General features: G+C 47.2%; 1 protein-coding gene across 2 annotated transcripts; it reads left to right on the plus strand.

Annotated features, from left to right (window-relative positions):
• Positions 1 to 1,501: 1,501 nt before the first annotated feature.
• PRMT1 (protein arginine methyltransferase 1) lies at positions 1,502 to 24,234 on the plus strand. 2 transcript variants are annotated; one of them, XM_075329271.1, is made up of 10 exons: positions 1,502 to 1,667; positions 6,035 to 6,136; positions 6,230 to 6,385; positions 9,343 to 9,406; positions 9,491 to 9,633; positions 12,331 to 12,418; positions 12,592 to 12,707; positions 14,870 to 15,020; positions 22,120 to 22,241; positions 23,308 to 24,234. In XM_075329271.1, the coding sequence occupies exons 1-10, from the start codon at positions 1,638 to 1,640 to the stop codon at positions 23,389 to 23,391; spliced, it is 1,056 nt and encodes a 351-aa protein (XP_075185386.1). In that variant the 5' UTR covers positions 1,502 to 1,637; the 3' UTR covers positions 23,392 to 24,234. The 2 variants fall into 2 exon arrangements, with proteins under 2 accessions (XP_075185386.1, XP_075185387.1); XM_075329272.1 differs by lacking the exon at positions 1,502 to 1,667 and adding an exon at positions 5,380 to 5,430.
• The last annotated feature ends 1,754 nt before the right edge of the window (positions 24,235 to 25,988 follow it).

Here is a 25,988-nt window from a genome sequence, read left to right on the forward strand (position 1 = left end):
AAAGCTGCCGGCTTTTTCTTGAAGCTTTGTGAAGGAAAACTGGCGGAATAAGACACCGTTGCGCACCACGGAGCGCAAAGTTTTCAAAATCCTCCATAAAAATGGACGGACATTGTGTGTACATATGATTTCAGGTGGAATCCTCCTGAAAAGGACATTGTCTGCATTTATGATTCCAGGTGGAATCCTCCTGAAAAGGACATTGTCTGCATCTATGATTCCAGGTGCATTTCTCCTGAAAAGGACATTGTCTGCATCTATGATTCCAGGTGCAATCCTCCTGAAAAGGACATTGTCTGCATCTATGATTCCAGGTGCATTCCTCCTGAAAGGACATTGTCTGCATCTATGATTCCAGATGCAATCCTCCTGAAAAGGACATTGTCTGCATCTATGATTCCAGGTGCATTCCTCCTGAAAAGGACATTGTCTGCATCTATGATTCCAGGTGCATTTCTCCTGAAAAGGACATTGTCTGCATCTATGATTCCAGGTGCATTTCTCCTGAAAAGGACATTGTCTGCACTTATGATTCCAGGTGGAATTCTCCTAAAAGTAGTGTTTTTGCTCCAAAAACGTAGCGAAAAGACTCAGTTTGGAGACACCAGTAGAGTAGGTTTTTGGAACAGAAACTGAGCAGAATCTCCCAAGTTTTGGAAACGTTTTTGAGGAGGATTTATGAGCGTTTCTGCTCCGAAAACTCAAAAATCTCAGTTTTAACATACCTTTTGAGAAACAATACCATATGCCTTTCCATAGATCATGTCTGGTATTGTGGTCACTAGAATGGCATGGAGTGCAATACCAGACGCAGCCTGTGGACATGTGTGGCGCTGTTTCTGGATAAAAATTGTTATGTTTTTCTTATTCCTGTACAACCACCCTATAAAAAAAAATGTTTCTTGCTTGAGTTTGGCTGGTTTCTTATCTTTCTACCCTTCGTGGCACACTGGGCTGATGAGTTCACGGCAGCCGGTCTGGAAAGTGCGGTCCGTAAATGTCGTGCGCAATCCAGTAAGGATTAGATCAGATCGGATCGGGTCCGTAAATGTCGTGCGCAATCCAGTAAGGATTAGATCAGATCGGATCGGGTCCGTAAATGTCGTGCCCAATCCAGTAAGGATTAGATCAGATCGGATCGGATCGTGCTCAATCATATTGGATTATAGGCAGATCTCATAGTAAAGAGATAGAATCAAAATCAGTGATTGTCTACAACAAATTGTGCAGATCAGATTGGATGGCGTTCAGAGATGGCCGATCATCAGCAGATACACTTCGTACTGATTTTACAGCAGCTTTATTGAGTGGTTTATGCTTCATTGATCGTTACTTTTACTTCCACCAGTGGCGGCCGCCGTTGCGCATCCGAAGAAAAGTAGCCATCCATCATCTCAGGAAGGGGGCGGAGCTACAGCTTACTACACGCCCTCGTTTTAAACGTTATCCAATCAGGTGATAGATATGTAAATCATCATGGGCGCCAGAAGATCGCAGCGGTGGGCGGAGCCTCCCTCCCCCTTATATAGTGACGGGCCTCGCCGCATGTCGCAGTTCTCTCTCCGGTGGTCGCACACTTGTACCGGAGCCTTGTACGGTTAGGAGGTGTGAGAGACTGAGGAGGGCAGACGGTCAGCATGGCGGAGGCGAGCACCTGCAGTATGGAGGTAAAGAGCTGAGGGCGGGAGAGCAATGGCGTCTTGTCTCATTCATTGTAAGGGAGGGGGGTGCGGGAAGGAGGAAGGCCGCCATACACTTGTGCGGGGAGCAATGGCGGAGATGGGGGCAGTCGTGATGTTAGTGAGTGGCCACTATGGGGCTGGAGGGGAGGTCGTGATAAAGGCCGGGGCCGCCATATCCCCGGGCTCTGCCCGCTTTCCCCGCCCACATGCCGGTAACAAAGGGCCTTGTGTGAGGCCCACGTGTGCGGCTCCGGCCTCGTGAATGGCGGCGGCTGTGGCCTACTTGGCAGCTCACGGTCCCAGCAGGGGCCTCGTGGTGCTACTCCTCGCTGTTATCAGCCACTGGTGTACGTGATAGGAGGCGATAGAAAGCCCCCTTCATCATGAGCCCTCCTAAGTAACTGAGCAATGGATCAGGGACCCCTCATTCCAAGGCATAGTTATAGAAGCCCCCTCTAAGTGGATTTTAGGGGGCTAAAAGAGGGCATTAAGCCTTGAATTCCCCCATAAGATGGGAAAATGTATAGGTGGAGGGGGGCCATAGACTATGGTGGTCCTCAGATGGTGGGGGGTGTAGTCCCATATTACAGTAGTAATTGGAGGAGATTGGTACAGCAAAATATCCTGACTTAAATGGTAATGTGTAAGAAATATATATAATTTTTTTTAATTTGATATATAATTCATTTTTAAAAAAAATATAATATAAATATACAATTAACAAAAAATATATATAAAATATATAAAAAATTTAATATTACTATATATATATATATATATATATATATATATATATATATATATATATATATATATATATATATATATATATATATATATATATATATATATATATATATTTTTTTTTTATTTATTAATAAATATATCTCTCTCCCCCTGCCCTCCCCAAATTCAGGGGGGTAGTCTGATAACTGGGAAGTTTGGCTGCACCAATTCAGAATGGAGTGCTTTTCCCCATTAGGATGGAGCAGCTCTGCCACCCATTCATTCTCAATCAGGCTGCTGCTTCTGTTTCCAGCAGCCCATTAGGGGATGTCAGGCATCAGAATTAGTTTAGTGGGTGTCATCACTAAATATGGCTGTTTAAAAAAAAAATCACCTATTCTGTGAAATCACTTAAGGGGTTATGCATCATCGTCATAGAATAGTGGCTAGCTTATGGATTTGAGCCTGTGTGATGGGGAGCTCTTAAAGGGTTGTCCACTACTCTCACATTGATGGTTTATCCTTAGGATAAGTCAATGTCTGATGGGCCGGGGTCTGACTCCCGCTGATCAGCTGTTTTCAGGGCTGGAAATGCTCAGTTTCAGAGCTGCACTGGATTCTGATATAATGGCCGAGTACTGCACATCTGCCTCCTATTAACTTTAAAGGGATGTGGATGTGCAGTACCTGGCCACAGCCACTATCTGAATACGGTGCAGACCAGAATGAAGAATAGTTGCATGCTGTAGGGTATCAGACATTGATGACCTATCCCTAAGGATATGCCATTAAAGGGAACCTGTCAGCAGAATTTTCGCAATTAAACTAAAAGATTCCCCTTCTGCAGCTCCTGGGCTGCATTCTAGAAAGGTTCCTGTTGCTATTGTGCCCTCCTTTGAGACCGAAACACTTTATATATATATTTTTTTTATTTATTTATAATTTTTTTACCTTTTTTGTGTGCTAATGTGGTTTTATGGTCACAGGGGCGGGCTGTATTTCATCCGTTATTCGCACCCCTGCTGCTGTATGCCGTCCCCCATTGCTCATTTACATATGAGGACGCCCCCTTCATGTACTTTGTGCTCCCGAGGTCTCGCGCATGCCCAGTAGCACTATTGCGGGACAGCACTGTGCAAAGCGAGAACGCTGGTGAGGTTATTGCGCAGGCGCGAGTTTATGGGCGGCGCTGTGATTGTCGTCAGCAGCGTCATCAAAGTACCTGCCCATAATCTCGTGCCCACGCTTTTCCCTCTGCCTCCACCATTATGTGCAAGCGCTGGCCATGTGAACCATGTTACCTACTACCCATCTTTCCCTGGAGCAGGAAATAGATGGGAGGAGCAGCACACCACCGATCAATAGCGGAGACAGGCCTGAGATTATGGGCGGGTACTTGGATGACGCTGCTGGTGACAATCACAGCGCCGCCCATAATCACGCGCCTGCGAAATCGCCTCACCAGCGTTCACGCTTTGCACAGTGCTCAGTCCCGTGAGAGTGGCACTGGGCATGCGTGAGACCTCGGGAGCACTGGGTGGCGTCCTCTATGTAAATGAGCAATGGGGGACGGTGAGCAGTGGCAGGGGTGCGAATAACAGACGAAATACAGCGCGCCTTCGTGACCATAAAACCACATTGGCATACAAAAAGGTTAGACTTTATAAAGTGTTTATTTTGGTCTCAAAGGGGGCACAATAACAGGAACCTTCCTAGAATGCAGCCCAGGAGCTGTAGAAGGGGATTCTTTTGGTTTAATTGTGAAAATTCTGCTGACAGGTTCCCTTTAAAGGAATCCTGTCAGGTGCAATATGCACCCAGAGCCATGAGCAGTTCTGGGTATATATTGCTATTCCCTCCCTAACTGTCCCTGTATACACGAGCATAAACAAAGATCAATGCCTCCGGGCATTGATTCCCTGGCTAGTTGGCTCCATTAGCATGTTAGTATGCCTCTGGGTGTGTTATCATGCTAATGAATACGCAGCGTCACAGGATGATCTCGCTCACCTCTCCGCCACCATCGCCGCCCGCCACTGGATTTCCGCTCAGTGCACATGACCCCAGAGTTTGGGTCATGCGCACTATGAGGCCGGGTGTACGCCTCCTGGCTTCAAACTGATGTAGTGCGCATGACTGCGACTTCGGGGATCATGCCGAAATTTAGCGTCGGACGCAATTGCGGCAGAGGTGAGTGAGATCATCCTGTGACGCTGCACATTAGCATGTTAGTACACCCCTGTGGGCGTGCTGACATGCCAATGGAGCTGACTAGCCAGGGGACTAGTCTCCTCGCTGATTAGCATACGGTAAGACTTCTAGAAATACGTGGCGACACTTCCCTATAAATCAGTGACTGGCTGCAGCGGTCTACTATGATATCACTACAGGACCTGGTGTAGTCCACTAGTGCAGTGCTACTGATCGGATTGCCCAAATTATTAATGGTGCATTTAGTTTTAACTTGCTGTACAGTAACACAGCCCCTTTAAGGCCATTACAGTAATCTACCCCTATGCTATTGGTAAAGCGCCTTTTTTAAAGGTTTGGTAAACAGATCTGATGGAATCCGCTGCTTCTCCATTTCTTTCCACCCCATGTCTCGTATGCCACTCGCGATAGCAATGAATCATCAGGGTGTATGGTATGGGGGTGCACTTTCACTGCGTAATACTGGTGCAGTGTAGACAGGCTGACCATTGCCAGACGAACAAGCAAAATAACTTTTTTAGCTTTCCTTAAGCATCGCTGTCCTCGGCAGCACGTGCTGCTGAGTAATGTTATTTTACGGTCACAGAATGATCCATTTCCCATTGCTGTGTGTGAATCAGGAGTGCGGTGGGGCGTTTAGTGGCCGCAGGACGTGTAATGTACATGCGCCTCGTGGTTTTACCCTTCTTTCTGCCCTGTGACATTATTTTGGGACTGGAGCTTAATACGATGTCTTTCCTTGTCACTTTCCTCCTAGAACTTTGTAGCCAAGTTGGCCAATGGAATGAACTTGTCGTCTGCAGTAGAAGATGTAAATATCCTTTATGGAGGTTTTCTGTAGAGCTCCCCATATACTTCTGTGCCGTAATCGGTGCAGACCGTAGCGTCCCAATCTTCACACCGGGGTCATTCCTCGCACATATTTACCAATGGGGTGAGGGTAGAGCTCCTTCCACAGATAGCTAGGCGATTTTCTTGTAGGTGATCTTGCTTTATGGCACTGGGCCCGAGTACATCACCTATTTTGTCACTTGTTGCATGGGCTTAAAGGGGTATTCCCATATCTCAGTAAGTGATTATATACAATTAGAGGGCAAAACAAGGGGGACACAGCCTTGCACCCCTTCAGATTTGTCTTAATCCCCTGTGCTATCTGAGGGAATAGGTCCAGCTGGGAAATTTTGTCCCAGTGCAATCATTAAGTGATGGGATTTGCAACAATGTGGTCACTCACTGAGTTGGGAATACCACTTTAACTGCCCCCAGGTCCAAAAAAAACCCAAAATAAAATGGGACATCTGTTGAGTGCATGGTCCGCAGCTCCAGTGTGGATCCACCGTGCGTCTGTCCTAGAAATGTGAGGATGATTTCCGTTCTGGAGATGATTGCTGATCTTCCACCATCTCTTTGATCAGGTTTCCTGTACACAACCAGAGAGCACAGTGAAGCCCTCAGCAGAAGAAATGACCTCTAAAGATTACTATTTTGACTCATATGCACATTTTGGCATCCACGAGGTAAGTCTACCAGATTCTGGCTTTAGTTAATAGATTATTTTTTATTTTTATTCCTTCAGTCTTAATTGATTTTTGTGGTTTGGGTTATTGCAGGAGATGTTAAAGGATGAAGTTCGGACGTTGACCTATCGTAACTCCATGTTTCACAACAGACACCTGTTTAAGGATAAGGTTGTCCTGGATGTAGGGAGCGGAACGGGGATCCTCTGCATGTTTGCAGCTAAAGCCGGAGCGAAGAAAGTGATCGGGGTAAGAATCTGGCTGCCCATTTCAAGGGGGACTAGATGGGCTTCTTGGATTTCTGTAGGCAGATCTCACAGCTATGCAACATCTTCATTACTGTAGAAATTTTCAGCAAGCTACTTAAAGGTGTGCAATGTAAACAATGTTAGGATTCAGCTCTGCTTCCCCATCGCTGCAGTTGTTGCATGACTACGTGATTTGGGTATTTTAAGTCACGTGCCGTCTTGCAAGGTGAAGGCGCTACAGAGCCGAATTATTACATGAATTAGGACAGAAAATGGCACCATGTCAGATAAATATGCTGGACTACACCCTAAAATGACATTTTGATGGCAAGAGAACTGAGGGGGAACCTAGTCATGGTCATAAAATGACCAAATATATCAAGAACAAGTCAAATAATAAAAAAAATATTATAGCAAGAAGTGACCTACACAATCATCAAATAAGCCAATCATACTTATCAGGCTTGAACAAGAAGTCCCTGACTAATCATAAAGGACCAGCAAACCACACATGGCAAAATGTGAACAGTTTTAATGTTCATCAGCAAACGCATACTCAGTGGTTCATAAATGAATATAATGCAAATGTGACAAGTTTATAGGTGTGAGATAATGAAAAATCACACTTATCCTATGTACAGAATACAGGTCATAGATTTCTTGTGTCCATTTCATCATCCTTCCCTCTTGTCAGAGTACAGACATCAGCTGAATCAGGGTTTCCATATAGGGGCTCCCACATGATGTGTCACTCAATCATTACAAAACCTATGAGACTATCCTATAAAGTAGTGTTCACTCACCCATAGTGGTTTGAATAGCGGAAGAAAAACGTGCCCCGACGCGCATGTTTCTGTTTTCGGGGGGCCGTAGAGCTGAATTATTAAATGGCACACTCCAACTTGTCAAACTTACTCAAGAGCATGACCGTTCTAATAAGATCTGCATTGACTGATGGGGAATGTGGGTTGTCCGTATGACACCTATGCATTAGGACACAAGTGACCGTCACATATGCATGCATATTTCCTACCATGGGTCTAAAATGTCTGGAATGTGGCAAATTAATTTGTTGCCAAATTGAATCATGGGATTCTTATTCTGCACCCACCTCCCCTTTAAGTTTAAAGGGGTTGTCCACTACTAGGACAACCCCTTCTGATTGCATGTGGTTCCCCCCCCTCCCCCGCCAGAATAAGAGGGCCTATATTCTCCTCCCATTTCAGCAGTTGTTCCCAGCGCTGCCTTTCTTCTCCCACCATCAGACTGAATGAATTGGTCAACAGGAAGTGAGCAGCAGCGTCACTTCCTGTTTAACACATTTGGTCTGAAGGTGGGGAGAAAGAAGTCGGTGCTCATGGGACTCTGGTGACATCACCTGAGCTGCGGCACTACTGGAACTGCACAGGTACGGGAGGGGAGTATAGGCTTTATTTTACCTGTGGCATAAAGGGTTGTCTTAGTAGTGGACAATCCCTTTAAGCATAATTCTTATACCTTGACTTAAAGGATTGTTCAGCTTTAGGAGGGGTCATAAATGTCAGCTCTGCTTGGGAGCCCACTAATTAGCAGTTTGCATTCTTTGTTGCAACCAGATGTGCAGTGTATGGAACTGTGCAGCCGTTGTTCTTGGCTACTTTAGCTCTGGTTCTATTCACATCAATAGGGGCTGAGCCACAGAGCTGTGAAACAGCCGCTACAGTGTATGGAGACACAATCTGGCTCCATGCATGTTTCATATACAGTGTGCGCAACCCATATCCTGTCCACCGCCATTAACTTGAGAATGGTGGCAGCTATAGGCATAGAAGTGGTGTCTAGGTATAGTAAAGTAGCCATGTGCTACGCAGTGAAACCACCTATAGCGCACCTGGTGAAAACAACGGAGTTGGCATTTTTATCTCAAACGGAATGAGATAGAGAAAAAAAAGTGAATTACAAAATTGTAGGGCATCATCAGTTCAATACAAATCAACACCTTGCATACAGAAATGCTATATGAAACCCATGACCCCCCCCCCCCCCCAAACATTGAATGCTGGTCACGCATATGGCACTCATTTACCTTTGATGCTCAGTGGCCCCCATCAGCTGCAATGCACATCTGGACTCTGCACAGCATACTGTATCTTGCTGCACGCTGTGCAATATGGTAGGTGACACGTTTGCACAAGCATCTGTGATACATCGTCGTAGGTCCTGCAATGTTGGTGGAGGGGTCGCATACACCTGCTGTTTGATGTGACCTCACAGAAAGAAGTCCAATGGGGTCAGGTCAGGTGAGCGGAGGCCACTCCACACAGCCACCATACCCAATGACTTGTAGGAAGGTCTCCATGATGTATCGCTTCACGTCCGCAGCCTTGTGAGCTTTACACGTTCTAATCATAGCATTTCTGTATGCAAGGTGTCAATTTGTATTGAATTGATGCCCTACAACTTTGTAATTCACTTTGTTTTTCTCTCGTTCCGTTGTTTTCCACCAGGTGGCGCTATAGGTGGTTTCATTGTGTAGCGCATGGCTACTTTACTATACCTAGACACCATTTCTATAGCTGCCGCCGTTCTCAAGTTAATGGTGGGGGACAGGGTATGGGTGGAGATGTGAAACCTGATCAATCCAAGGCTCTGACCCCCCCCCCCCCCCCCCACCACACTCAATATTTGAGTGGACAACCCCTTTAACCCTGTTTATAGGGTCTGGGTGCGATTGTTTAGAAACCTCTGGGACAGGATTTCCTAATGGCCCTCATAAGTGGGTAGATCCTAGTAGCAAATACTTGGGATCTTTGTGTCTTGATGCCCTTTAAAAGGCGTCTTCTGGCCTGCAATGTGAGCTGTAAATGGCCGGTGTCTGCCCATGTACCACAGCTCTAATAACTAATAGCTGATTAGCAATTAACCTGCCATTACATTGTTGGTAAACCAAGCCTGTAATCCCTGCATCTTTCCTTACAGATCGAGTGCTCCAGCATCTCTGACTATGCCATCAAGATTGTGAAGGCAAATAAACTGGATCATGGTGAGCTGCTCTTGCTCGTTTGACTAATGATGGAGAATCTATGTTTGTCATCGGAGGCTAAACTTTAATGTGATGTTTCTCCAGTTGTAACAATCATCAAGGGGAAAGTGGAAGAAGTGGAGCTGCCGGTGGAGAAGGTGGACATCATCATCAGCGAATGGATGGGATACTGTCTGTTCTACGAGTCCATGCTGAACACCGTCATCTACGCCCGGGATAAATGGCTGGTACGTCCTGTGTCTACAGTAACGAGCGATATCGCAGGAATTAGCCCAAATGCACATAGATAATGATCAGTTAACTGCATAAATAATAAGTAAAGTGCTGGTAATGGTTAATCTCACCCATATCAGAGATATTATGGAGCACAGTTAGTAGAAAATATACTACAACCCACTTGTGCCCAATGTAGTGACTCCTCTTATAAGGGTAGTACTGATCCTTGTAACAGTTACCCCCTCCCTCCCCAATAGTGAGTGGTCATCAGGGGAATGTATATGTAGGGGGGCAAGAAGAAAAAAATGGCAGTGCTACACCAGCTGTACAATAGGGGAGGGTGGGGGAAATCTGTAGTGCCCAAACTGGGAGGTTAAATATGGTTCCTTCCCACGTAGGGTGTCCATCCTCCAGCTCTGGGGACTGAGCCGTGGCTTCCATCAGTGTTTTTTTTTTTTTTTTTTTTTTTTGTTTTTTTCTTTTTTTAAATCCGGCACAATCTAGGAAAAAAAAATGATCCGGCGCCGGATCTATTTATCCCCATTTATTTGTATTAGCGCCGGATTGTGCCTGATGGCCTTGCGTTGTATCTGGTTTTGGTCGGATCCGTCGTAATTACGGTAACTTAAGCGGCGGTCAGATGGAATGTCTCTTATAATTTTTTTTTTTTTTTTCCTGACAAAAAAACCGCATTATGCCGATATGGTGTGATTTACAATGGATGCCAGATTCGGCATAATGCAGCAGAAAACTGATGCGGACGCCGGATCTGTTTTTGTAAACTGAGCATGCTCCAATTTATTGATGAAAAACGGATGCGCCGGATCTGTTTGACGGATTAGGTATAGGAACCATCAAAAAAAGGATCAGGCGCATCTGTTTTTGCATATTCTGCGCCGGATCCATTGCATCTGGATTGTGCCTGATTGAAAAAAAACTGTGTGAACATAGCCTGAGGCTGCTTTCACACTTTTTTTTTTTTCTTTCCCCCCATCTGTTTGACAGATCCATTTTAATACTAAGCATGCTCAGGTTATTAAAAAAAAAATAAAAACTGGCACCGGATTCTGGCATATAACGGATTATGGATCCGGCTGCCATAGGCTTCTATTATAAAACACGCCGAATTCGTGTTCCCCCCCCCCCCCCCCCCCCGCCGGAGACAAACATTCCATTCAACATTACGGCTGCCGGACAAGCAAATTTTGCTGGATCCAGCAAAAGCCAGATGGCACGCTGGCAATCCAGCGCTAATAGTAATAATAATAATTTCTATAGCGCCAACATTCCGCAGCGCTTTACAATTCAGGAGGAACATATACATATCATATACATAAACATATACAAACAAGTAACAATTATAGAGGATGCAATATTTAAAAGGAAAAATGGCAACCCTGCTCATGAGAGCTTACAATCTACAATGATGGGGGGAGGGGCAAGGTACAAGTGCTTATTTACAATGACAATCCAGCCATCTCATGGTGGATAGATAATGGCTTCCTGGACCAGTTGGCCAGAGCCTTGAGATGCATTTGGGTGCCATGGAGTTTGACGTGGGGTTATGTTCTGAGAAGTTGTAGAGGGATTAGGTGAAATTAGTTTGGCTAGGGAGTGTGATAGGCCACCCTAAAAACATGCATTTTTAGGGAGCATCTGAAGCTGAGTAAGTTGTGATTTGTCCTAACTTCTTGGGGTAGAGCGTTCCAGAGGTTTGGTGCAGCTCGGAAGAAGTCTTGGATTCGGGAGTGGGAGGTTCGAATTAGTGGGGATGTTAGTCAAAAGTCATTTGCAGAGCGTAGAGAACGGGTGGGATGATAGACAGAGAGGAGGGTGGAGATATAGGGGGGGGTGCTGCACTGTGGAGAGCTTTGTGGGTCAGAACAAGCAGTTTGAATTGGATCCTGTGATATATGGGCAGCCAGTGCAATGACTGGCACAGAGCAGAGGCATCCGAGTAGCGGTTAGCCAGATAAATGACCCTGGCTGCTGCATTAAGGATGGACTGTAGAGGGGAGAGTCTAGTTAAGGGGAGACCAATTAATAGAGTTACAGTAGTCAAGGCGGGAGTGGATCAGGGCCACGGTGAGGGTTTTTGTCGTTTCCATTGTGAGAAAGGGGCGGATTCTAGCGATATTCTTGAGGTGCAAGTGGTAGGAGCGGGCAACAGATTGTATGTGGGAGGTGAAGGAGAGATCAGTGTCACGTATAACCCCCAGGCAGCGGGCTTGCGGCCTAGGACTTATCGTTGTGCCACACACAGAGAGGGAGATGTCAGGTTTAGGAAGGTTGGGAGATGGAGGGAAAAGCAGAAGTTCAGTTTTGCAAAGGTTAAGTTTCAGATAGAGCAGACATGACATTGCAAACTGCAGTCAGGAGTCGCTGGTGTTCTGTAGTACAGCGGGGGTGAGCTCAGGGGAGGAGGTGTATAGCTGTGTGTCATCAGCATAAAGATGGTACTGAAAGCCAAATCTGCTGATGGTCTGTCCAATTGGGGCAGTGTAAAGGGAGAAAAGAGGGCCAAGGACTGAACCTTGAGGGACCCCAACAGTGAGAGGAAGAGGAGATGTGTGGGGGGGGGGGGGGAATGGATCAGGCGGCAAGACGCCGGATCTGTTTTCTCATGTGTTTGGTGGATTGTGTCTGATGGCAAAAAACGATGTGTGAAAGCGGCATAAAATGCTAAGATGTCTCTCTTCCTCCTCCAGACGCCCGATGGCCTTATATTCCCAGATCGTGCAACTCTGTATGTGACAGCTATTGAAGACAGACAGTACAAAGACTACAAAATTCACTGTAAGTCCTTCTAAGCAAAGTTTCCAAATAACCCCAAAACGTATGCACACATTTTATCCCTTCCCTACTTAACCTGGGTCAAATCTTTGCAAACCTCAGCTTGCGTTGATGGGCTGGTCTCCAATGAATATTCTTTTTGCCGTAAAACCTAATGGTAAGTTTTTATCTTCCAGGGTGGGAGAACGTGTATGGATTTGATATGTCCTGTATTAAAGATGTTGCCATCAAGGAGCCTCTAGTTGATGTTGTTGACCCCAAGCAGCTGGTCACAAACTCCTGTCTCATCAAGGTTTGTATAGTGTACCGGCACAACATAAATTCTATAGGTTACTTGTACAACACTAGACTTTCAGTGGCTTATTGCTGGACATTGGTCCTCAGTATGCCTTTACCAATCAGTATTTTAGGATTAGTGCAGGTTACTTAGAATATTTTCTGATTAATTTTCACCATCTTTCTATATGTGACCTTGTAACGTCTCTACATGCTAAGTGCTTGTTACACAGCTGATGGCGGACTCTAATTTTAGCAGGAACATCGGTATTTGTGTAGGGTTAAAGGGAACCTGTCATCCTTCTCCCCCTTCTCCCCCTGTGGGCTCCTATATACAGCATGTTAGAATGCTGTATATAAGGGCCCAGGCCGCTGTGTAGAACAAAGCACACTTTATAATACTCACCCTAAACCAGTCGTGGTGGATGTCAATAAGATGGGCGTCTCCGGTGCCGGCGCCTCCTCTCTCGGCCATCTTCGTCCTCCTTCTGAAGCCTGTGTGCATGACTCGTCTACGTCATACACACTCGCTAGTCCCACGCATGCGCACTACAATACTTTGATCTGCCCTGCTCAGGCAGATCAATGTGCGCCTGCTCAGGACCTGAATGCCGGCCAGCGTGGATGGCGTCGGACGAGTCATGCACCACTGCTTCAGAAGGACGACTGAGGCGGCGACAAAGATTGCCAAAAGAGGCAGCGCCAGAACTGGAGAACGCCCATTTGACCCACATCCACCGCAGTGACTGGTTTAGGTGAGTATTATAAAGTGTTTGTTATACACAGCGGCCTGGTCTCTTGTATCCAACATTTTAACATGCTGTGTATATAAGAGCCCAGGTGTTGGTGGCCACAGCTTAGGCTAAGTTCACACTTCCGTTTTGCATCAGTCACAATCCGTCTCCTAGAGGAATTCCGGTATCCTGCAAAATATTTGCAGGAATCCTGTTTTTTTCCCCATAGACTTCTATTAGTGACAGATTGCAACTGATGATGCGTTGCATCCGCTGCGTCGCGGTCAGTCGTTTTTGTAACTGACCGCCGGGCGGGAGCAACACAGCCTGTAACGTTTTTTGAGCAGCGCGGTCTGTAGGATTTTGCTGCGCATGCACTCTGGCTCCCTGCACACGGAACCAGGATAAACATCGGGTAACCAAGCAATGCGCTTTTGGTTAGTTACCCGATATTTACAGTGGTTACGGGTGCAGGGAGCCTGCGCTAAGCGGTGTACGCTGGTAACCAAGCAAAAAGTGCTTTGCTTTTATTTACCCGATATTTACCCTGGATACAGTGTGCAAGGAGGCCGACACTTCACCACTCGGCTCCGCCCCCTCCCGCACTCCGCATGTGTACACTCACACTCTCGCACTCACTCTCTTGTCCTCAGCTCCACGGCCCCGATCGGCTCCGCCCCCTCCCGCTCCCGCTCTCCGCATGTACACACGCATGTAGACACACTCACCTGTCCCCAGCCATGCAGACCACGGCACTGACGTCCTCAGTTCCGCCCCTCGAACGCCGCCCCAGCACACAACGGTGTCCGACAATGAAATTCTTTTCTTTGTCGTCCGTTGTACAACGCATCAGTTACATGCATCAAGCAACGCATGTGACTGATGGACAACAATGGAAATGTGAACTTGGCCTTATAGGGCGAAAAAACCTGACAGGTTTTTAAGTGTCTGGCATGTTATATCTTGATCTACATAGGCTAACACCAGATGTCCAGCTCCAATCTCTTATTACTGAGAATACATGTATGATCTGCAATAAGCCTGTGGACAGCTGGTGTATATAAACAGCCGCATGATTCCTGCAAATAAGTGCCGCCGCCTCAAGAATTGACTAAGGCCGGTGTCCCACTTGCGACTGCCTCGTGTGTATCTTGCGTGGGTTTCGCGGTGCATCACCAGTCGGACTCGCACTCTGCTCACAGGAGCGGGTCGGCTGCATAGAGATGCATGCACCCGACTGGTTCCTGTGAGTCCGTGACGGGTGTCATACACGCAAAGCAATCTCGAGGGACACCAGCCTAAATGTCTAAATCGCACTAGCAGTGTCAACAACTATGGTCGATCCAGCCATAAGCTGCAAGAGTTGATAGAAATGTTTCCCACTTATACAGGTGCTGCACAGTGGTTTGTAGCTGTCGGATATTAATGATTTTTCTGATTCTAGGAGGTGGATATCTACACAGTAAAGGTGGACGACCTGAGCTTCACATCCCCCTTCTGCCTCCAAGTGAAGAGAAACGACTACATCCATGCCCTGGTTGCTTATTTCAACATAGAGTTCACACGTTGTCATAAGAGGACGGGCTTCTCCACTAGTAAGTGTGGTGTTTAGAGGGACACTGACTCTGCAAGAAACCTAAACACCTGCAGCCTTAGTTGGAGTCGTGTTCTTGACGCATCTGTGTCCTCCAGCGCATGCACCACTCATCTAATCTACAAGTGTGACATGCTGATTAAATGGCTTCCCCCCCCCCCCCCATTGCACCAATTTTTTTCACTAGATTGCAACAAAATCACACTTTTATATAACCCAAATGGTGCCCTCATTTCTGCAATATTTGAATGTATGAAAGCAGTGTGTATAGTCGTCCCCCTCCCCAAATGTAATAGTACAAAGATCCTAAAGTTGAATAGAGAACCGTATTTTTCAAATGAAAGTGAGGGTGCATCTTATCCGGATGTAGCTTACTGGCAGCTAGTGGAGAAAGGGTCGTTGCAGGCAGGGGCAATGTTGCAGGCTGCTGTGCTAGCGCTCACTGCAGGCGGGGGCAATATTGTGGGCGCTCGCTGCAGACAGGGGCCATCCTGAAAGTCAGGCTTCAAATAATGGTGCCTGGATTCAGCGCATGTGCAGATGGAGCTCTCGGCTCAAGATCTCATTAGCACATGTGTGCCACCTCCGGCCCATTGATCTAGCAGCGGACTTAAAGGGGACCTGTCAAGTCCAATGTGCACTCAGAACTACGAGCAGTTCTGGGTGCATATTGCTAATCCCTGCGTAATCGTCCCTGTATACACTAGCATAGATGGCGATCTGCTAATTTTTGGGCATTAGTTCCCCTTCCCATTAGCATGTTAGTACGCCCCTGTGGGCATGCTAACAACATGCTGATTTAATACGCAGCGTCAGAATGATCTCACTCACCTATCCGCCGCAATCGTGACTGACAAGGGATTGCGGCGCACTGAGCCAAACACCCTACTTGGCTGCCGCCTCCCGACCGACCCAATCGCCGCCGCACACCACTAGATTAGATGGACCCAATTTAGTTTTCCTCTAAAATTTGGTGCATCTTATAAATTTGTTTTATTTACAAATTATAGCATGATTTATTTAAGGTCTTTTCTTCAGCGCTCTATTGGGAGACCCAGACGATTGGGGTATAGCTACTGCCCTCCGGAGGCCACACAAAGCACCACACTAAAAAGTGCAAGGCCCCTCCCCTTCTGGCTATACCCCCCCGTGGTGTCACGGGTTCTCCAGTTTTCAAGCTTTGTGCGAAGGAGGTCAGACATCCATGCATAGCTCCACAGATTTTAGTCAGCAGTAGCTGCTGACTATTTCGGATGGAAGAAAAGAGGGCCCATATAGGGCCCCCAGCATGCTCCCTTCTCACCCGTTGATGGTGTTGTAAGGTTGAGGTACCTATTGCTGGTACGGAGGCTGGAGCCCACATGCTGCTTTCCTTCCACATCCCCCTGAGGGGCTCTGTGGAAGTGGGATCCTGCCGGCCTCAAAGCTCTGACGCCGGGCTCCATCCACAGACCCATTTGAACCTGCTGGATACGGAGCTGGAGTACCGTTCAGGGACATGGCCCTGCACCATTACAGGTACTCTGTGTCCCCGTACACACAGGCACAGCACACTCCAGACTTGCTGGGTGTGCTAGTGCGCCGGGGACAGTAATGGGTTACAGTCACTGCAGCTTTGCTGAGTGACTTTGTGTTTTGGGAACTACCGCGCCGGACGCTCCGGGAGCGGCGGCGCGGCTGGGACTTGTAGTTCGCCGGGGACTGGGCGCCGACCGCGCTTTTACGGCAGCGGCGCTTATAAATCCAGTCCCCGGCTTCTGCGGCCTAGTGCCGCTTCGTTCCCGCCCCCTCCCTGTCACTCAGGGAAGGGGACAGGCGCTGAGCAATCAGCAGCGCCGAGGGCTGGAGCCTTTTTACATGCTCCAGCCCTCTCACTGCACACTGTCGGACGCCGGATTCCCGCTCTGCCTTGGGGCACGCCCACGGCCCGCCCCTCACATGAGCTGGGGAAGAAACCGGCAGCCATTACTGCAGTCCGAGCTCGGACTTTAGGCAACCAGGCAGGACGGTGGCGATCATACACCCGCTTGCGGGCGGTAAGCGGCACACATAGTGCTGACCACATATAACTGCAGTGTGTACATGTGTTGTTTTTAACTGCATAGGTCGCTATATGCCCGCTTGGGGAGCGACACATCAGCAGCAGGAAAGCAGGTGTGCTAAGGCACAGGCTTTCTAGGCTGCTTGTATTGCACGACTGAGGTGTTCATTTGTGTTTATGCTTATGTGCTATACATTGCACTGTACAGTCGCTAGTCTTAGCTATATTCTCCTGGAATGGCTAGACTACAGCAGCAGAAAACCAAGGGTGCTGGGGCACAGGTTTTTTTTCTATGCTGCTTGTATTGCATGGGCTGCAGTGTGCATTTGTACTTGTGCTTGTATGCTATACATTGCACTGTAGGGTCACTCTTGGCTATATTCCCCTAGATGACTAGTATACAGCAGCAGAAGAGCAGGGGTGCCAGGGCACAGGCTTCTATGCTGCTTGTATTGCTTGTGCTGCAGTGGTCATTTGTACTTTATGCCTGTATGCTATACATTGCACTGTACGGTCACCAATCTTGGCTATATACTTCTAGATAGCTAGTCGGCAGCGGCAAAAAAGCAACACAGATTTTCAGTGCTGTTTTTACTACATGGGATGCTGGTCATGACACCGTCCCATTGTGTGCATGCTCCCCTGTAGCACGTCGTCTGCCGGGGTCTCTAGCACTTCGTCTGCCGGGGTCTCTACTAGTTGTGGCCAAAGAAACCACCTGTCAACCCTGTCCATGGACAGGGACGGAGTAGTCATAATATAGAGACTTGCAGTCCAGACAGGCCATGGGCAATCTACTTGACCAAAAGGCAGCTCTTCAGGGCTTTGATACTGACATCGCTATCGATCCGGATACACCGGGTGGTAACGCCATACGGAATGATCCTATACCGTCCATCAATGGAAGGTTGGATCTTTCTCCCTCAGCTCCCCCAGTGGAGATGGGAGACGAACAGGAGAAGTCCCTTTTCAGTATCTCACGCAGATATTGAGTATTTTTCTGGCCACGCTGACTTCAGAGAAGCAGTCCAGGAACACCACGCTTACCAGATAAGCGTCTTCTCCAAACGTTTTTAAGATACACGTTATCCCTTTTCCCCTGACGTGGTCAGCGCTGGACCCAGGGTCCAAAGGTGGATTCTCCAATCTCCAGGCTTGCATCTAGAGCCATAGTTGCACTGGAGATGGGGCTTCACTTAAAGATGCCAGTCACAGACAGATGGACTCTGGTTGAAATCTGTCTAGGAAGCTATCGGCGTGTCGGTTGCTCCGTCATCCACAGCCGTATAGGCAACCTAACCTTTTCAGCTGTTCTTGCGCAGCTGGCCTTGAGCACAGGGACATCTGTACCGCAGAGGCGTCCGTAACCCCGCAATGTCTGCACTGCGACTTACCCTGTTAATACTGTCCTAAAAGTACAGTCGAGGTTTCGGTCCTTCCCAAGCTCCGGTAGGTCCCAATTGTCCTCGTGCAAAAGGGCTACAAAACCTCAGACGGGCTCAGATTCCGGCCGGGCTCAATCACGCCCAAGGAAGGCAGTCGGAGGAACCGCTACCAAGGCGGTCTCCTCAGGACTCTCAGCTCTCTCTCTCTCTCTCCGCATCCGCGGTTGATGGCAGACTCCCCCGCCTTTGGCGACATTTAGCTGCCACAGGTCACAGACCGGTGGGTGACGGACATTGTGCTCACGTGCACAGGACAGTGTTCTGTTCTCGTCCTCCGACTCCATTTACCTGCTGCAGGCGGTGGATGCTCTAAGAGCAGAAGGAGTGGTGATCCCTGTCCCCCCTCAGGAACGAGGGCGAGGGTTTGTACTCCAATCTCTTTGTGGCTCCAAAAAAGGACGGTTCCTTCCGTCCCGTTCTGGTCCTGACACTGCTCCACGAGCATGCGAACGCCAGGCGGTTCCGGATGGGATCCCTCCGATCCGTCATTACCTCAATGTCTCGAGGAGACTTCCTTGCCTCAACAGACATCAAAGATGCCTATCTCCACGTGCCAATTGCTACGGAGCACCAACGTTTTCTACGTTTTGTGATAGGAGACGAACATCTTCAGTTCGTAGCTCTGCCATTCAGTCTGGCGACAGCCCCACGGGTGTTCACCAAGGTCATGGCAGCAGTGGTAGCAGTCTTGCACTTTCAGGGACACCCGGTGATCCCGTACTTGGACGATCTACTCGTCAAAGCACCCTCCCTCGAGGCATGCCAACGCAGCCTGAATGTTACGCTGGAGACTCTCCAGACTTTCGGGTGGATCATCAATTTGGCAAGGTCAAATCTGTCTCCGACTCAATCACTAACGTATCTCGGCATGGAGTTTCATACTCTATCAGCAATAGTGAAGCTTCCGCTGAACAAGCAGCGTTCACTGCAGACAGAGGTGCAGTCTCTCCTTCAAGGCCAGTCGCACCCCTTAAGGCGCCTCATGCACTTCCTAAGGAAGATGGTGGCAGCCATCGAGGCAGTTCTCTTTGCGCAGTTTCATCTGCGCCAACGGCAATGGGACATTCTCCGCCAAGAGGACGGGCAGTCAACCTCCCTGGACAGGGAAGTCTCCCTTTCCCAGACGGCCGAGGACTCTCTGCTATAGTGGCTTATTCCCACCTCATTGTCATAGCCCCCATCCTGGGCAGTGGTCACGACAGATACGAGTCTGTCAGGGTGGGGAGCAGTTTGTCTCCGCCACATGGCTCAGGGGACGTGGACTCAGCAGGAGTCCACCCTTCAGATCGATGTTCTGGAAATCGGGGCAGGGTATCTTTCCCTATTAGCCTTCCAGAAGTGGCTAGAAAGCAGATCCGAATCCAGTCGGACATCTCCACAGCGGTGGCATACATCAACCACCAAGAAGGGACGCGCAGTCAGCAAGCCTTCCAGGAAGTCCGGCGAATCCTCATGTGGGTGGAGGACACAGCATCCACCATATCCGCAGTTCACATCCCGGGCGTAGAAAACTGGGAAGCAGACTTCCTCAGTCGCCAGGGTATGGACGCGGGGGAATGGTCCCTTCACTCGGACGTGTTTCAGGAAATCTGTTGCCGCTGGGGGGTGCCGGACGTCGACCTAATGGCGTCTCGGCACACCAACAAGGTCCCGGCATTTATGGCACGATCGCGCGATCACAGAGCTCTGGCGGCAGACGCCTTAGTGCAAGATTGGTCGCAGTTCCGGCTCACATATGTGTTTCCACCTCTGGCACTCTTGCCCAGAGTACTGCGCAAAAATCAGATCCGATTGCAGCCGCGTCATACTCGTCGCACCAGACTGGCCGAGGAGATCGTGGTACCCGGATCTGTGGCATCTCACGGTCGGCCGACCGTGGTCACTACCAGACCGACCAGACTTACTGTCCCAAGGGCCGTTTTCTCCATCGGAATTCTGCGGCCCTGAACCTGACTAGGTGACCTTTGTGTCCTGGATCCTAGCGTCTTCAGGATTATCCCAAGGGGTCGTTGCCACCATGAGACAGGCTAGGAAGCCCACGTCTGCTAAGATCTACCACAGAACGTGGAAGATTTTCTTAATCTGGTGCTCTACTCAGGGAGTGTCTCCCTGGCCATTTGCATTGCCTACTTTTCTTTCCTTCCTACAATAGGAGTTAGAAAAGGGCTTGTCGCTCGACTCCCTCAAAGGGCAAGTCTCAGCACTATCCGTGTTTTTTCAGAAGCGTCTAGCACGTCTTTTTAAGGTGTGCACGTTCCCGCAGGGGGTTTGTCATATCGTACCCCCGTACAAGCGGCCGTTAGATCCATGGGATCTCAACAGGGTTCTAGTTGCTCTCCAGAAGCCGTCTTTCGAGCCTCTGAAGAAAGTTTCTTTTTCTCGCCTGTCACAGAACGTGGCGTTTCTCATTGCGATCACATCGCTTCGGCGAGTGTCTGAGCTGGCAGCTCTGTCATCCAAGGCTCCCTTCCTGGTGTTTCACCAGGACAAGGTAGTGCTGCTCCCCATTCCGGAGTTTCTCCCTAAGGTCGTATCCTCGTTTCATCTTAATCAGGATATCTCCTTACCGTCCTTTTGCACTCATCCGGTTCACCGGTATGAGAATGATTTACGTTTGCTAGATCTGGTGAGAGCACTCAGAATCTACATTTCCCGCACGGCGCCCATACGCCGTTCCGATGCACTTTTTTTTTGTCCTTGTCGCTGGTACGCGCAAGAGGTTGCAGGCTTCTAAAGCCACCCTGGCTCGATGGATCACAGAACCAATTCTGGAAGCCTACCGTTCTGCAGGGCTTCCGGTTCTTTCAGGGCTGAAAGCCCATTCAACCAGAGCCGTGGGTGCGTCCTGGGCACTACGACACCAGGCTTCGGCTCAACAGGTGTGCCAGGCAGCTACCTGGTTGAGTCTGCACATTTTCACCAAACATTATCAGGTGCATACCTATGCTTCAGCGGATGCCAGCTTAGGTAGAAGAGTCCTGCAGGCGGCAGTGATTTCCCCGTAGGGGAGGGCTGTCTTGCAGCTCTAACATGAGGTATTTATTTACCCACCCAGGGACAGCTTTTGGACGTCCCAATCGTCTGGGTCTCCCAATAGAGCGCTGAAGAAGAAGGGAATTTTGTTACTTACCGTAAATTCCTTTTCTTCTAGCTCTTATTGGGAGACCCAGCACCCGCCCTGTTGTCCTTCGGGATTTTTTGTGGTTTGCGGGTACACATGTTGTTCATGTTGAACGGTTTTTTCAGTTCTCCGATGTTACTCGGAGTTAATTTGTTTAAACCAGTTATTGGCTTTCCTCCTTCTTGCTTTGGCACTAAAACTGGAGAACCCGTGACACCACGGGGGGTATAGCCAGAAGGGGAGGGGCCTTGCACTTTTTAGTGTGGTGCTTTGTGTGGCCTCCGGAGGGCAGTAGCTATACCCCAATCGTCTGGGTCTCCCAATAAGAGCTAGAAGAAAAGGAATTTACGGTAAGTAACAAAATTCCCTTCTTTGGACTATTAAACAAGATGTTGATTTTTTTTTTCAAGAACATGACTTTCATTTTTGCTACACTGGTCTGATCGAACCCAGGTTACTTGCCTCTCTAATGTTATGTCGTTGTGTTTTGCAGGCCCAGAGTCTCCTTACACTCACTGGAAGCAGACTGTCTTCTACATGGAGGACTACTTGACTGTTAAGACTGGGGAGGAGATATTTGGAACAATAGGCATGAAGCCAAATGCCAAGAACAATGTAGGTTATTTAATGGCGAGCGGTCAGCAGTGTAATACAGCTTGTCAGTCTATACCCAAACTAGTCTATGGAGCTGGGCAAGGAGAAGACGACTCTTCTCCCTGTGCCCAGCTTGATTCTTTAATTACTGCCTATAAAAATTCAGGAATCAATTGATATTCAATGTAGAAATTTATACAAAGTGCCAGTGCAAACAATAAAATTTCATTATACATAGGCTAACATATATTTGGATATTGGGAGGGATAAAGAGCCGCACCACAAAGGGTGGTGCATATAGTGCAATTGCTGTAACAGATTAAAGGTGTAACTAAACTGGCCAGTGGAGGTCGCATATCACATATAGCATATATCAAATATCTCAAGGTCCTTGAATAATGTCGAACATCTACAGGCGATTCCATGAAAAGTACAGATCATAAACCTCGGTTATTTTATGTTTAGGACATACTGCCCCTATATATTACATCCACCCCATAAGTTTTAGTGTTACATGGATGTAACATCTGATTACCTATGGCCATTATTAGGTTGGAGAAGTCTTATGAGGATACGCCTCCTGATGAAACCGGCAGTGCGGTGAAACGTGCGTCGAGGTGGAGGTAGAAAATTTTGCAGTGCTGCATAAGACTTTACCTGTGGCCATTAGTAGGTTGGATTAGTCTTATGCAGCACTTCAAAATTTTCCACCCCCACCTCGACGCGCATTTCACCGAACTGCCGGTTTCATCAGGAGGCGTATCCTCATAAGACTTTACCTGTGGCCATTATTAGGTTTGCTAAGTCTTGAGGATACGCCTCCTGATGAAACCGGCAGTGCGGTGAAACGCGCGTCGAGGTGGGGGTGGAAAATTTTGAAGTGCTGCATAAGACTTATCCAACCTAATGGCCACAGGTAATCAGAGGCCACCTATAGATAATATTGATATTTATTTTTTATTTTTTTTTTTCAATGTATATTGCATTGTTGCTGACTGGTTCATGTAGCACTGAATTCCCTTTTTTTATAAATGCAGATGTCAATTACCTAAAACTCACACTATTTATTCCTGCTTCTCTCTTACAGCGAGACTTGGACTTTACCATTGACATCGACTTCAAGGGTCAGCTCTGCGAATTGTCCTGCTCCACAGACTACAGAATGCGCTGACACAAAGACACCGAAACCATCTGACCAGGCAGAAGAAAACAATGCATCAAGTATACATTAGCTGTGTGGTTTTACTTGCATATAGCGTACACCTTTTTAACGCCCCGCCGTCTTCCTCTGTGGGGTAGAAATATATTTTAAAATTTCCACCCTGGACCAGTCTTTAAAATTGGTGCTTTGGCCAACACCAATGACTCGGTCTTCACCCCCCTCAATGGCCTCATGGCTTGTAGGGGGGCAATATCTAGCTTTAGAAAGCTGGCACAACGCCGTGTAAATATTATTCATAAACTGGTATTGTTGACCGTCCTTAAACTGTTGTCGGGCCTTGCTTAGACCGCAGGCGACTCTTCCATTAGAAGCCGCTCCGCTCCCTCTGGAGTCACCCGTGGCTATTTGGCAATGCCTATAGGACAGTTTGAGCAAACAAACTGTTACTTACACCCACCCCCCCTCCCAAAGTGTTAATCATCGCAGTCGTCTTCGGCAGTACCTCCTATTAAGCATATCATTTTCTGTTCCAAACATGTCCACATTGTCTGGAAGCTGCTGGAATGAAAGGGATAGACTGACAGGACCTGATATGGACACATTGGGCACTCCTAATCATAAGCAGTGTTCATCTCCTATACACGTGCCCCCCCCCCCCCACCGCCTCTACATCCATACATAGAGCGGTGGTCTCGTAATCTGCCCTTTTGTAAGGATTTGTACATCCTCTTCAGAAACTGACTCGGAAAGGTGTTTCTTTTTTGTTTTACAGATCAGTTGTCCATTGTGACCTTCATAAGTTATGGTTTTTATATGGTTACATTCATAATGAAAATAAAAAGTGAACTGTGATGTGGTCTCCTGCTTCTTCTGTCCAGTAAATCGGGTCGTGTAATTTTTCGGTTAAACATTGTGTGGCTAAAATGCTCAAGGGATTCTAAGACATGCTCATGAAGTGATAGAGATTAAAAATTATTTATATATATATATATATATATATATATATATATATATATATATATATATATATATATATATATATATATATATATATATATATATATATATATATATATATATATATATATATATATATTGCACACAGATTATCTCAGTGGTGAGCCTGCAGTAACAGTAGATAGGTGACCAAAGGCATGCCTAAGTCTTTGTTCAAAGTTTTTTTTTTAAAAAAATATATATTATATATTATATAATCTAAAAAATATATAATATATATATATTTTTTTAAACACTTTTCTTTATCGTTCCTATGGGAGACCCAGACCATGGGTGTTTAGCTTCTGCCTCCGGAGGACACACAAAGTACTACACTCAAAAGTGTAGCTCCTCCCTCTGAGCTTATACACCCCCTGGAGAACCAGATCTAGCCAGTTTATCGCTTTGTGTTCCGGAGGCATACATCCACACATGCATTCTCATCTGATTTTTGGAAAGAGTTTGAAGAAAAGCGGGTCCAAGTCTGGACTCCCGGGATGTCCCTTCTCACCCCACTGTGTCGGCGGTGTTAAGGTTGATTCCAAGGCTGGAGCCTTACATGCCGCGCTCTTTCACCATCCCTCCTGGGCTCTGGCTTTAAGTGGGAGCCAGCACGGTCTCCATGCTTGGCAGGAGACCGGTCTCCATCCGCAGCCCTTCAGGACCCTGCTGGACCAGAGCACTCATCCCCAGGGACTTGGAACCCTGCGTCTCAGCAAGCTAAGCAGGGCTGTGGAGTCGGTAAGCCAAACCTTCGACTCCGACTCCGACTCCTCAAATTCTCTTGCACCGATTCCGACTCCGGCTCCGACTCCGACTCCTACATATATTGCTTATAGTTAGGTGAAAAATTTATTGTAGTACATGAATATGTGTATGTGAACATTAGACATTTAATAATTTTTATGATACAATAATCAAGATATTTGGATAGAACATAAAATATATTTATTGGATACAACTTTAGAACACAAACTGTAATAAATTGTAAATATGTAATACACTATGTAATATACAGTAGATTACATATATATCTTGTGTGTGTATTTACACTGTGTGTATATATAATATTACATATTTACAATTTATTAGTTTTTTGTGTTCTAAAGTTGTATCCAATAAATATTTTATGTTCTATCCAAATATCTTGATTATTGTATCATAAAAACAATTAAATGTCTGATGTTCACATTATACTACAATAAATTTTTCACTTAAATATAAGCATTATACTAAATGTTATTATTTAGTAAAATATTCAGCACATTCTGCATTGCACTACTGTCCCCAATTTATTATATATTTTAGGAGTCGGAGCATTTTATACCGACTCCGACTCCACCAAAATGAGCTCCGACTCCGACTCCGACTCCACGACTCCGACTCCACAGCCCTGAAGCTAAGTACCTGAGACGTTTATATTTCTTTATCGTTCCTTATGGGAGACCCAAACCATGGGTGTATAGCTTCTGCCTCCGGAGGACACACAAAGTACTACACTAAAAGTGTAGCTCCTCCCTCCGAGCATATACACTCCCCGGATGACAAATCCAACCAGTTCAATGCTTTGTGTTCAGGAGGTCACACACACACACACACACACACACACA

Source organism: Anomaloglossus baeobatrachus, chromosome 11, assembly GCF_048569485.1.
Source record: "Anomaloglossus baeobatrachus isolate aAnoBae1 chromosome 11, aAnoBae1.hap1, whole genome shotgun sequence".
Lineage (NCBI taxonomy): Eukaryota > Metazoa > Chordata > Amphibia > Anura > Aromobatidae > Anomaloglossus > Anomaloglossus baeobatrachus.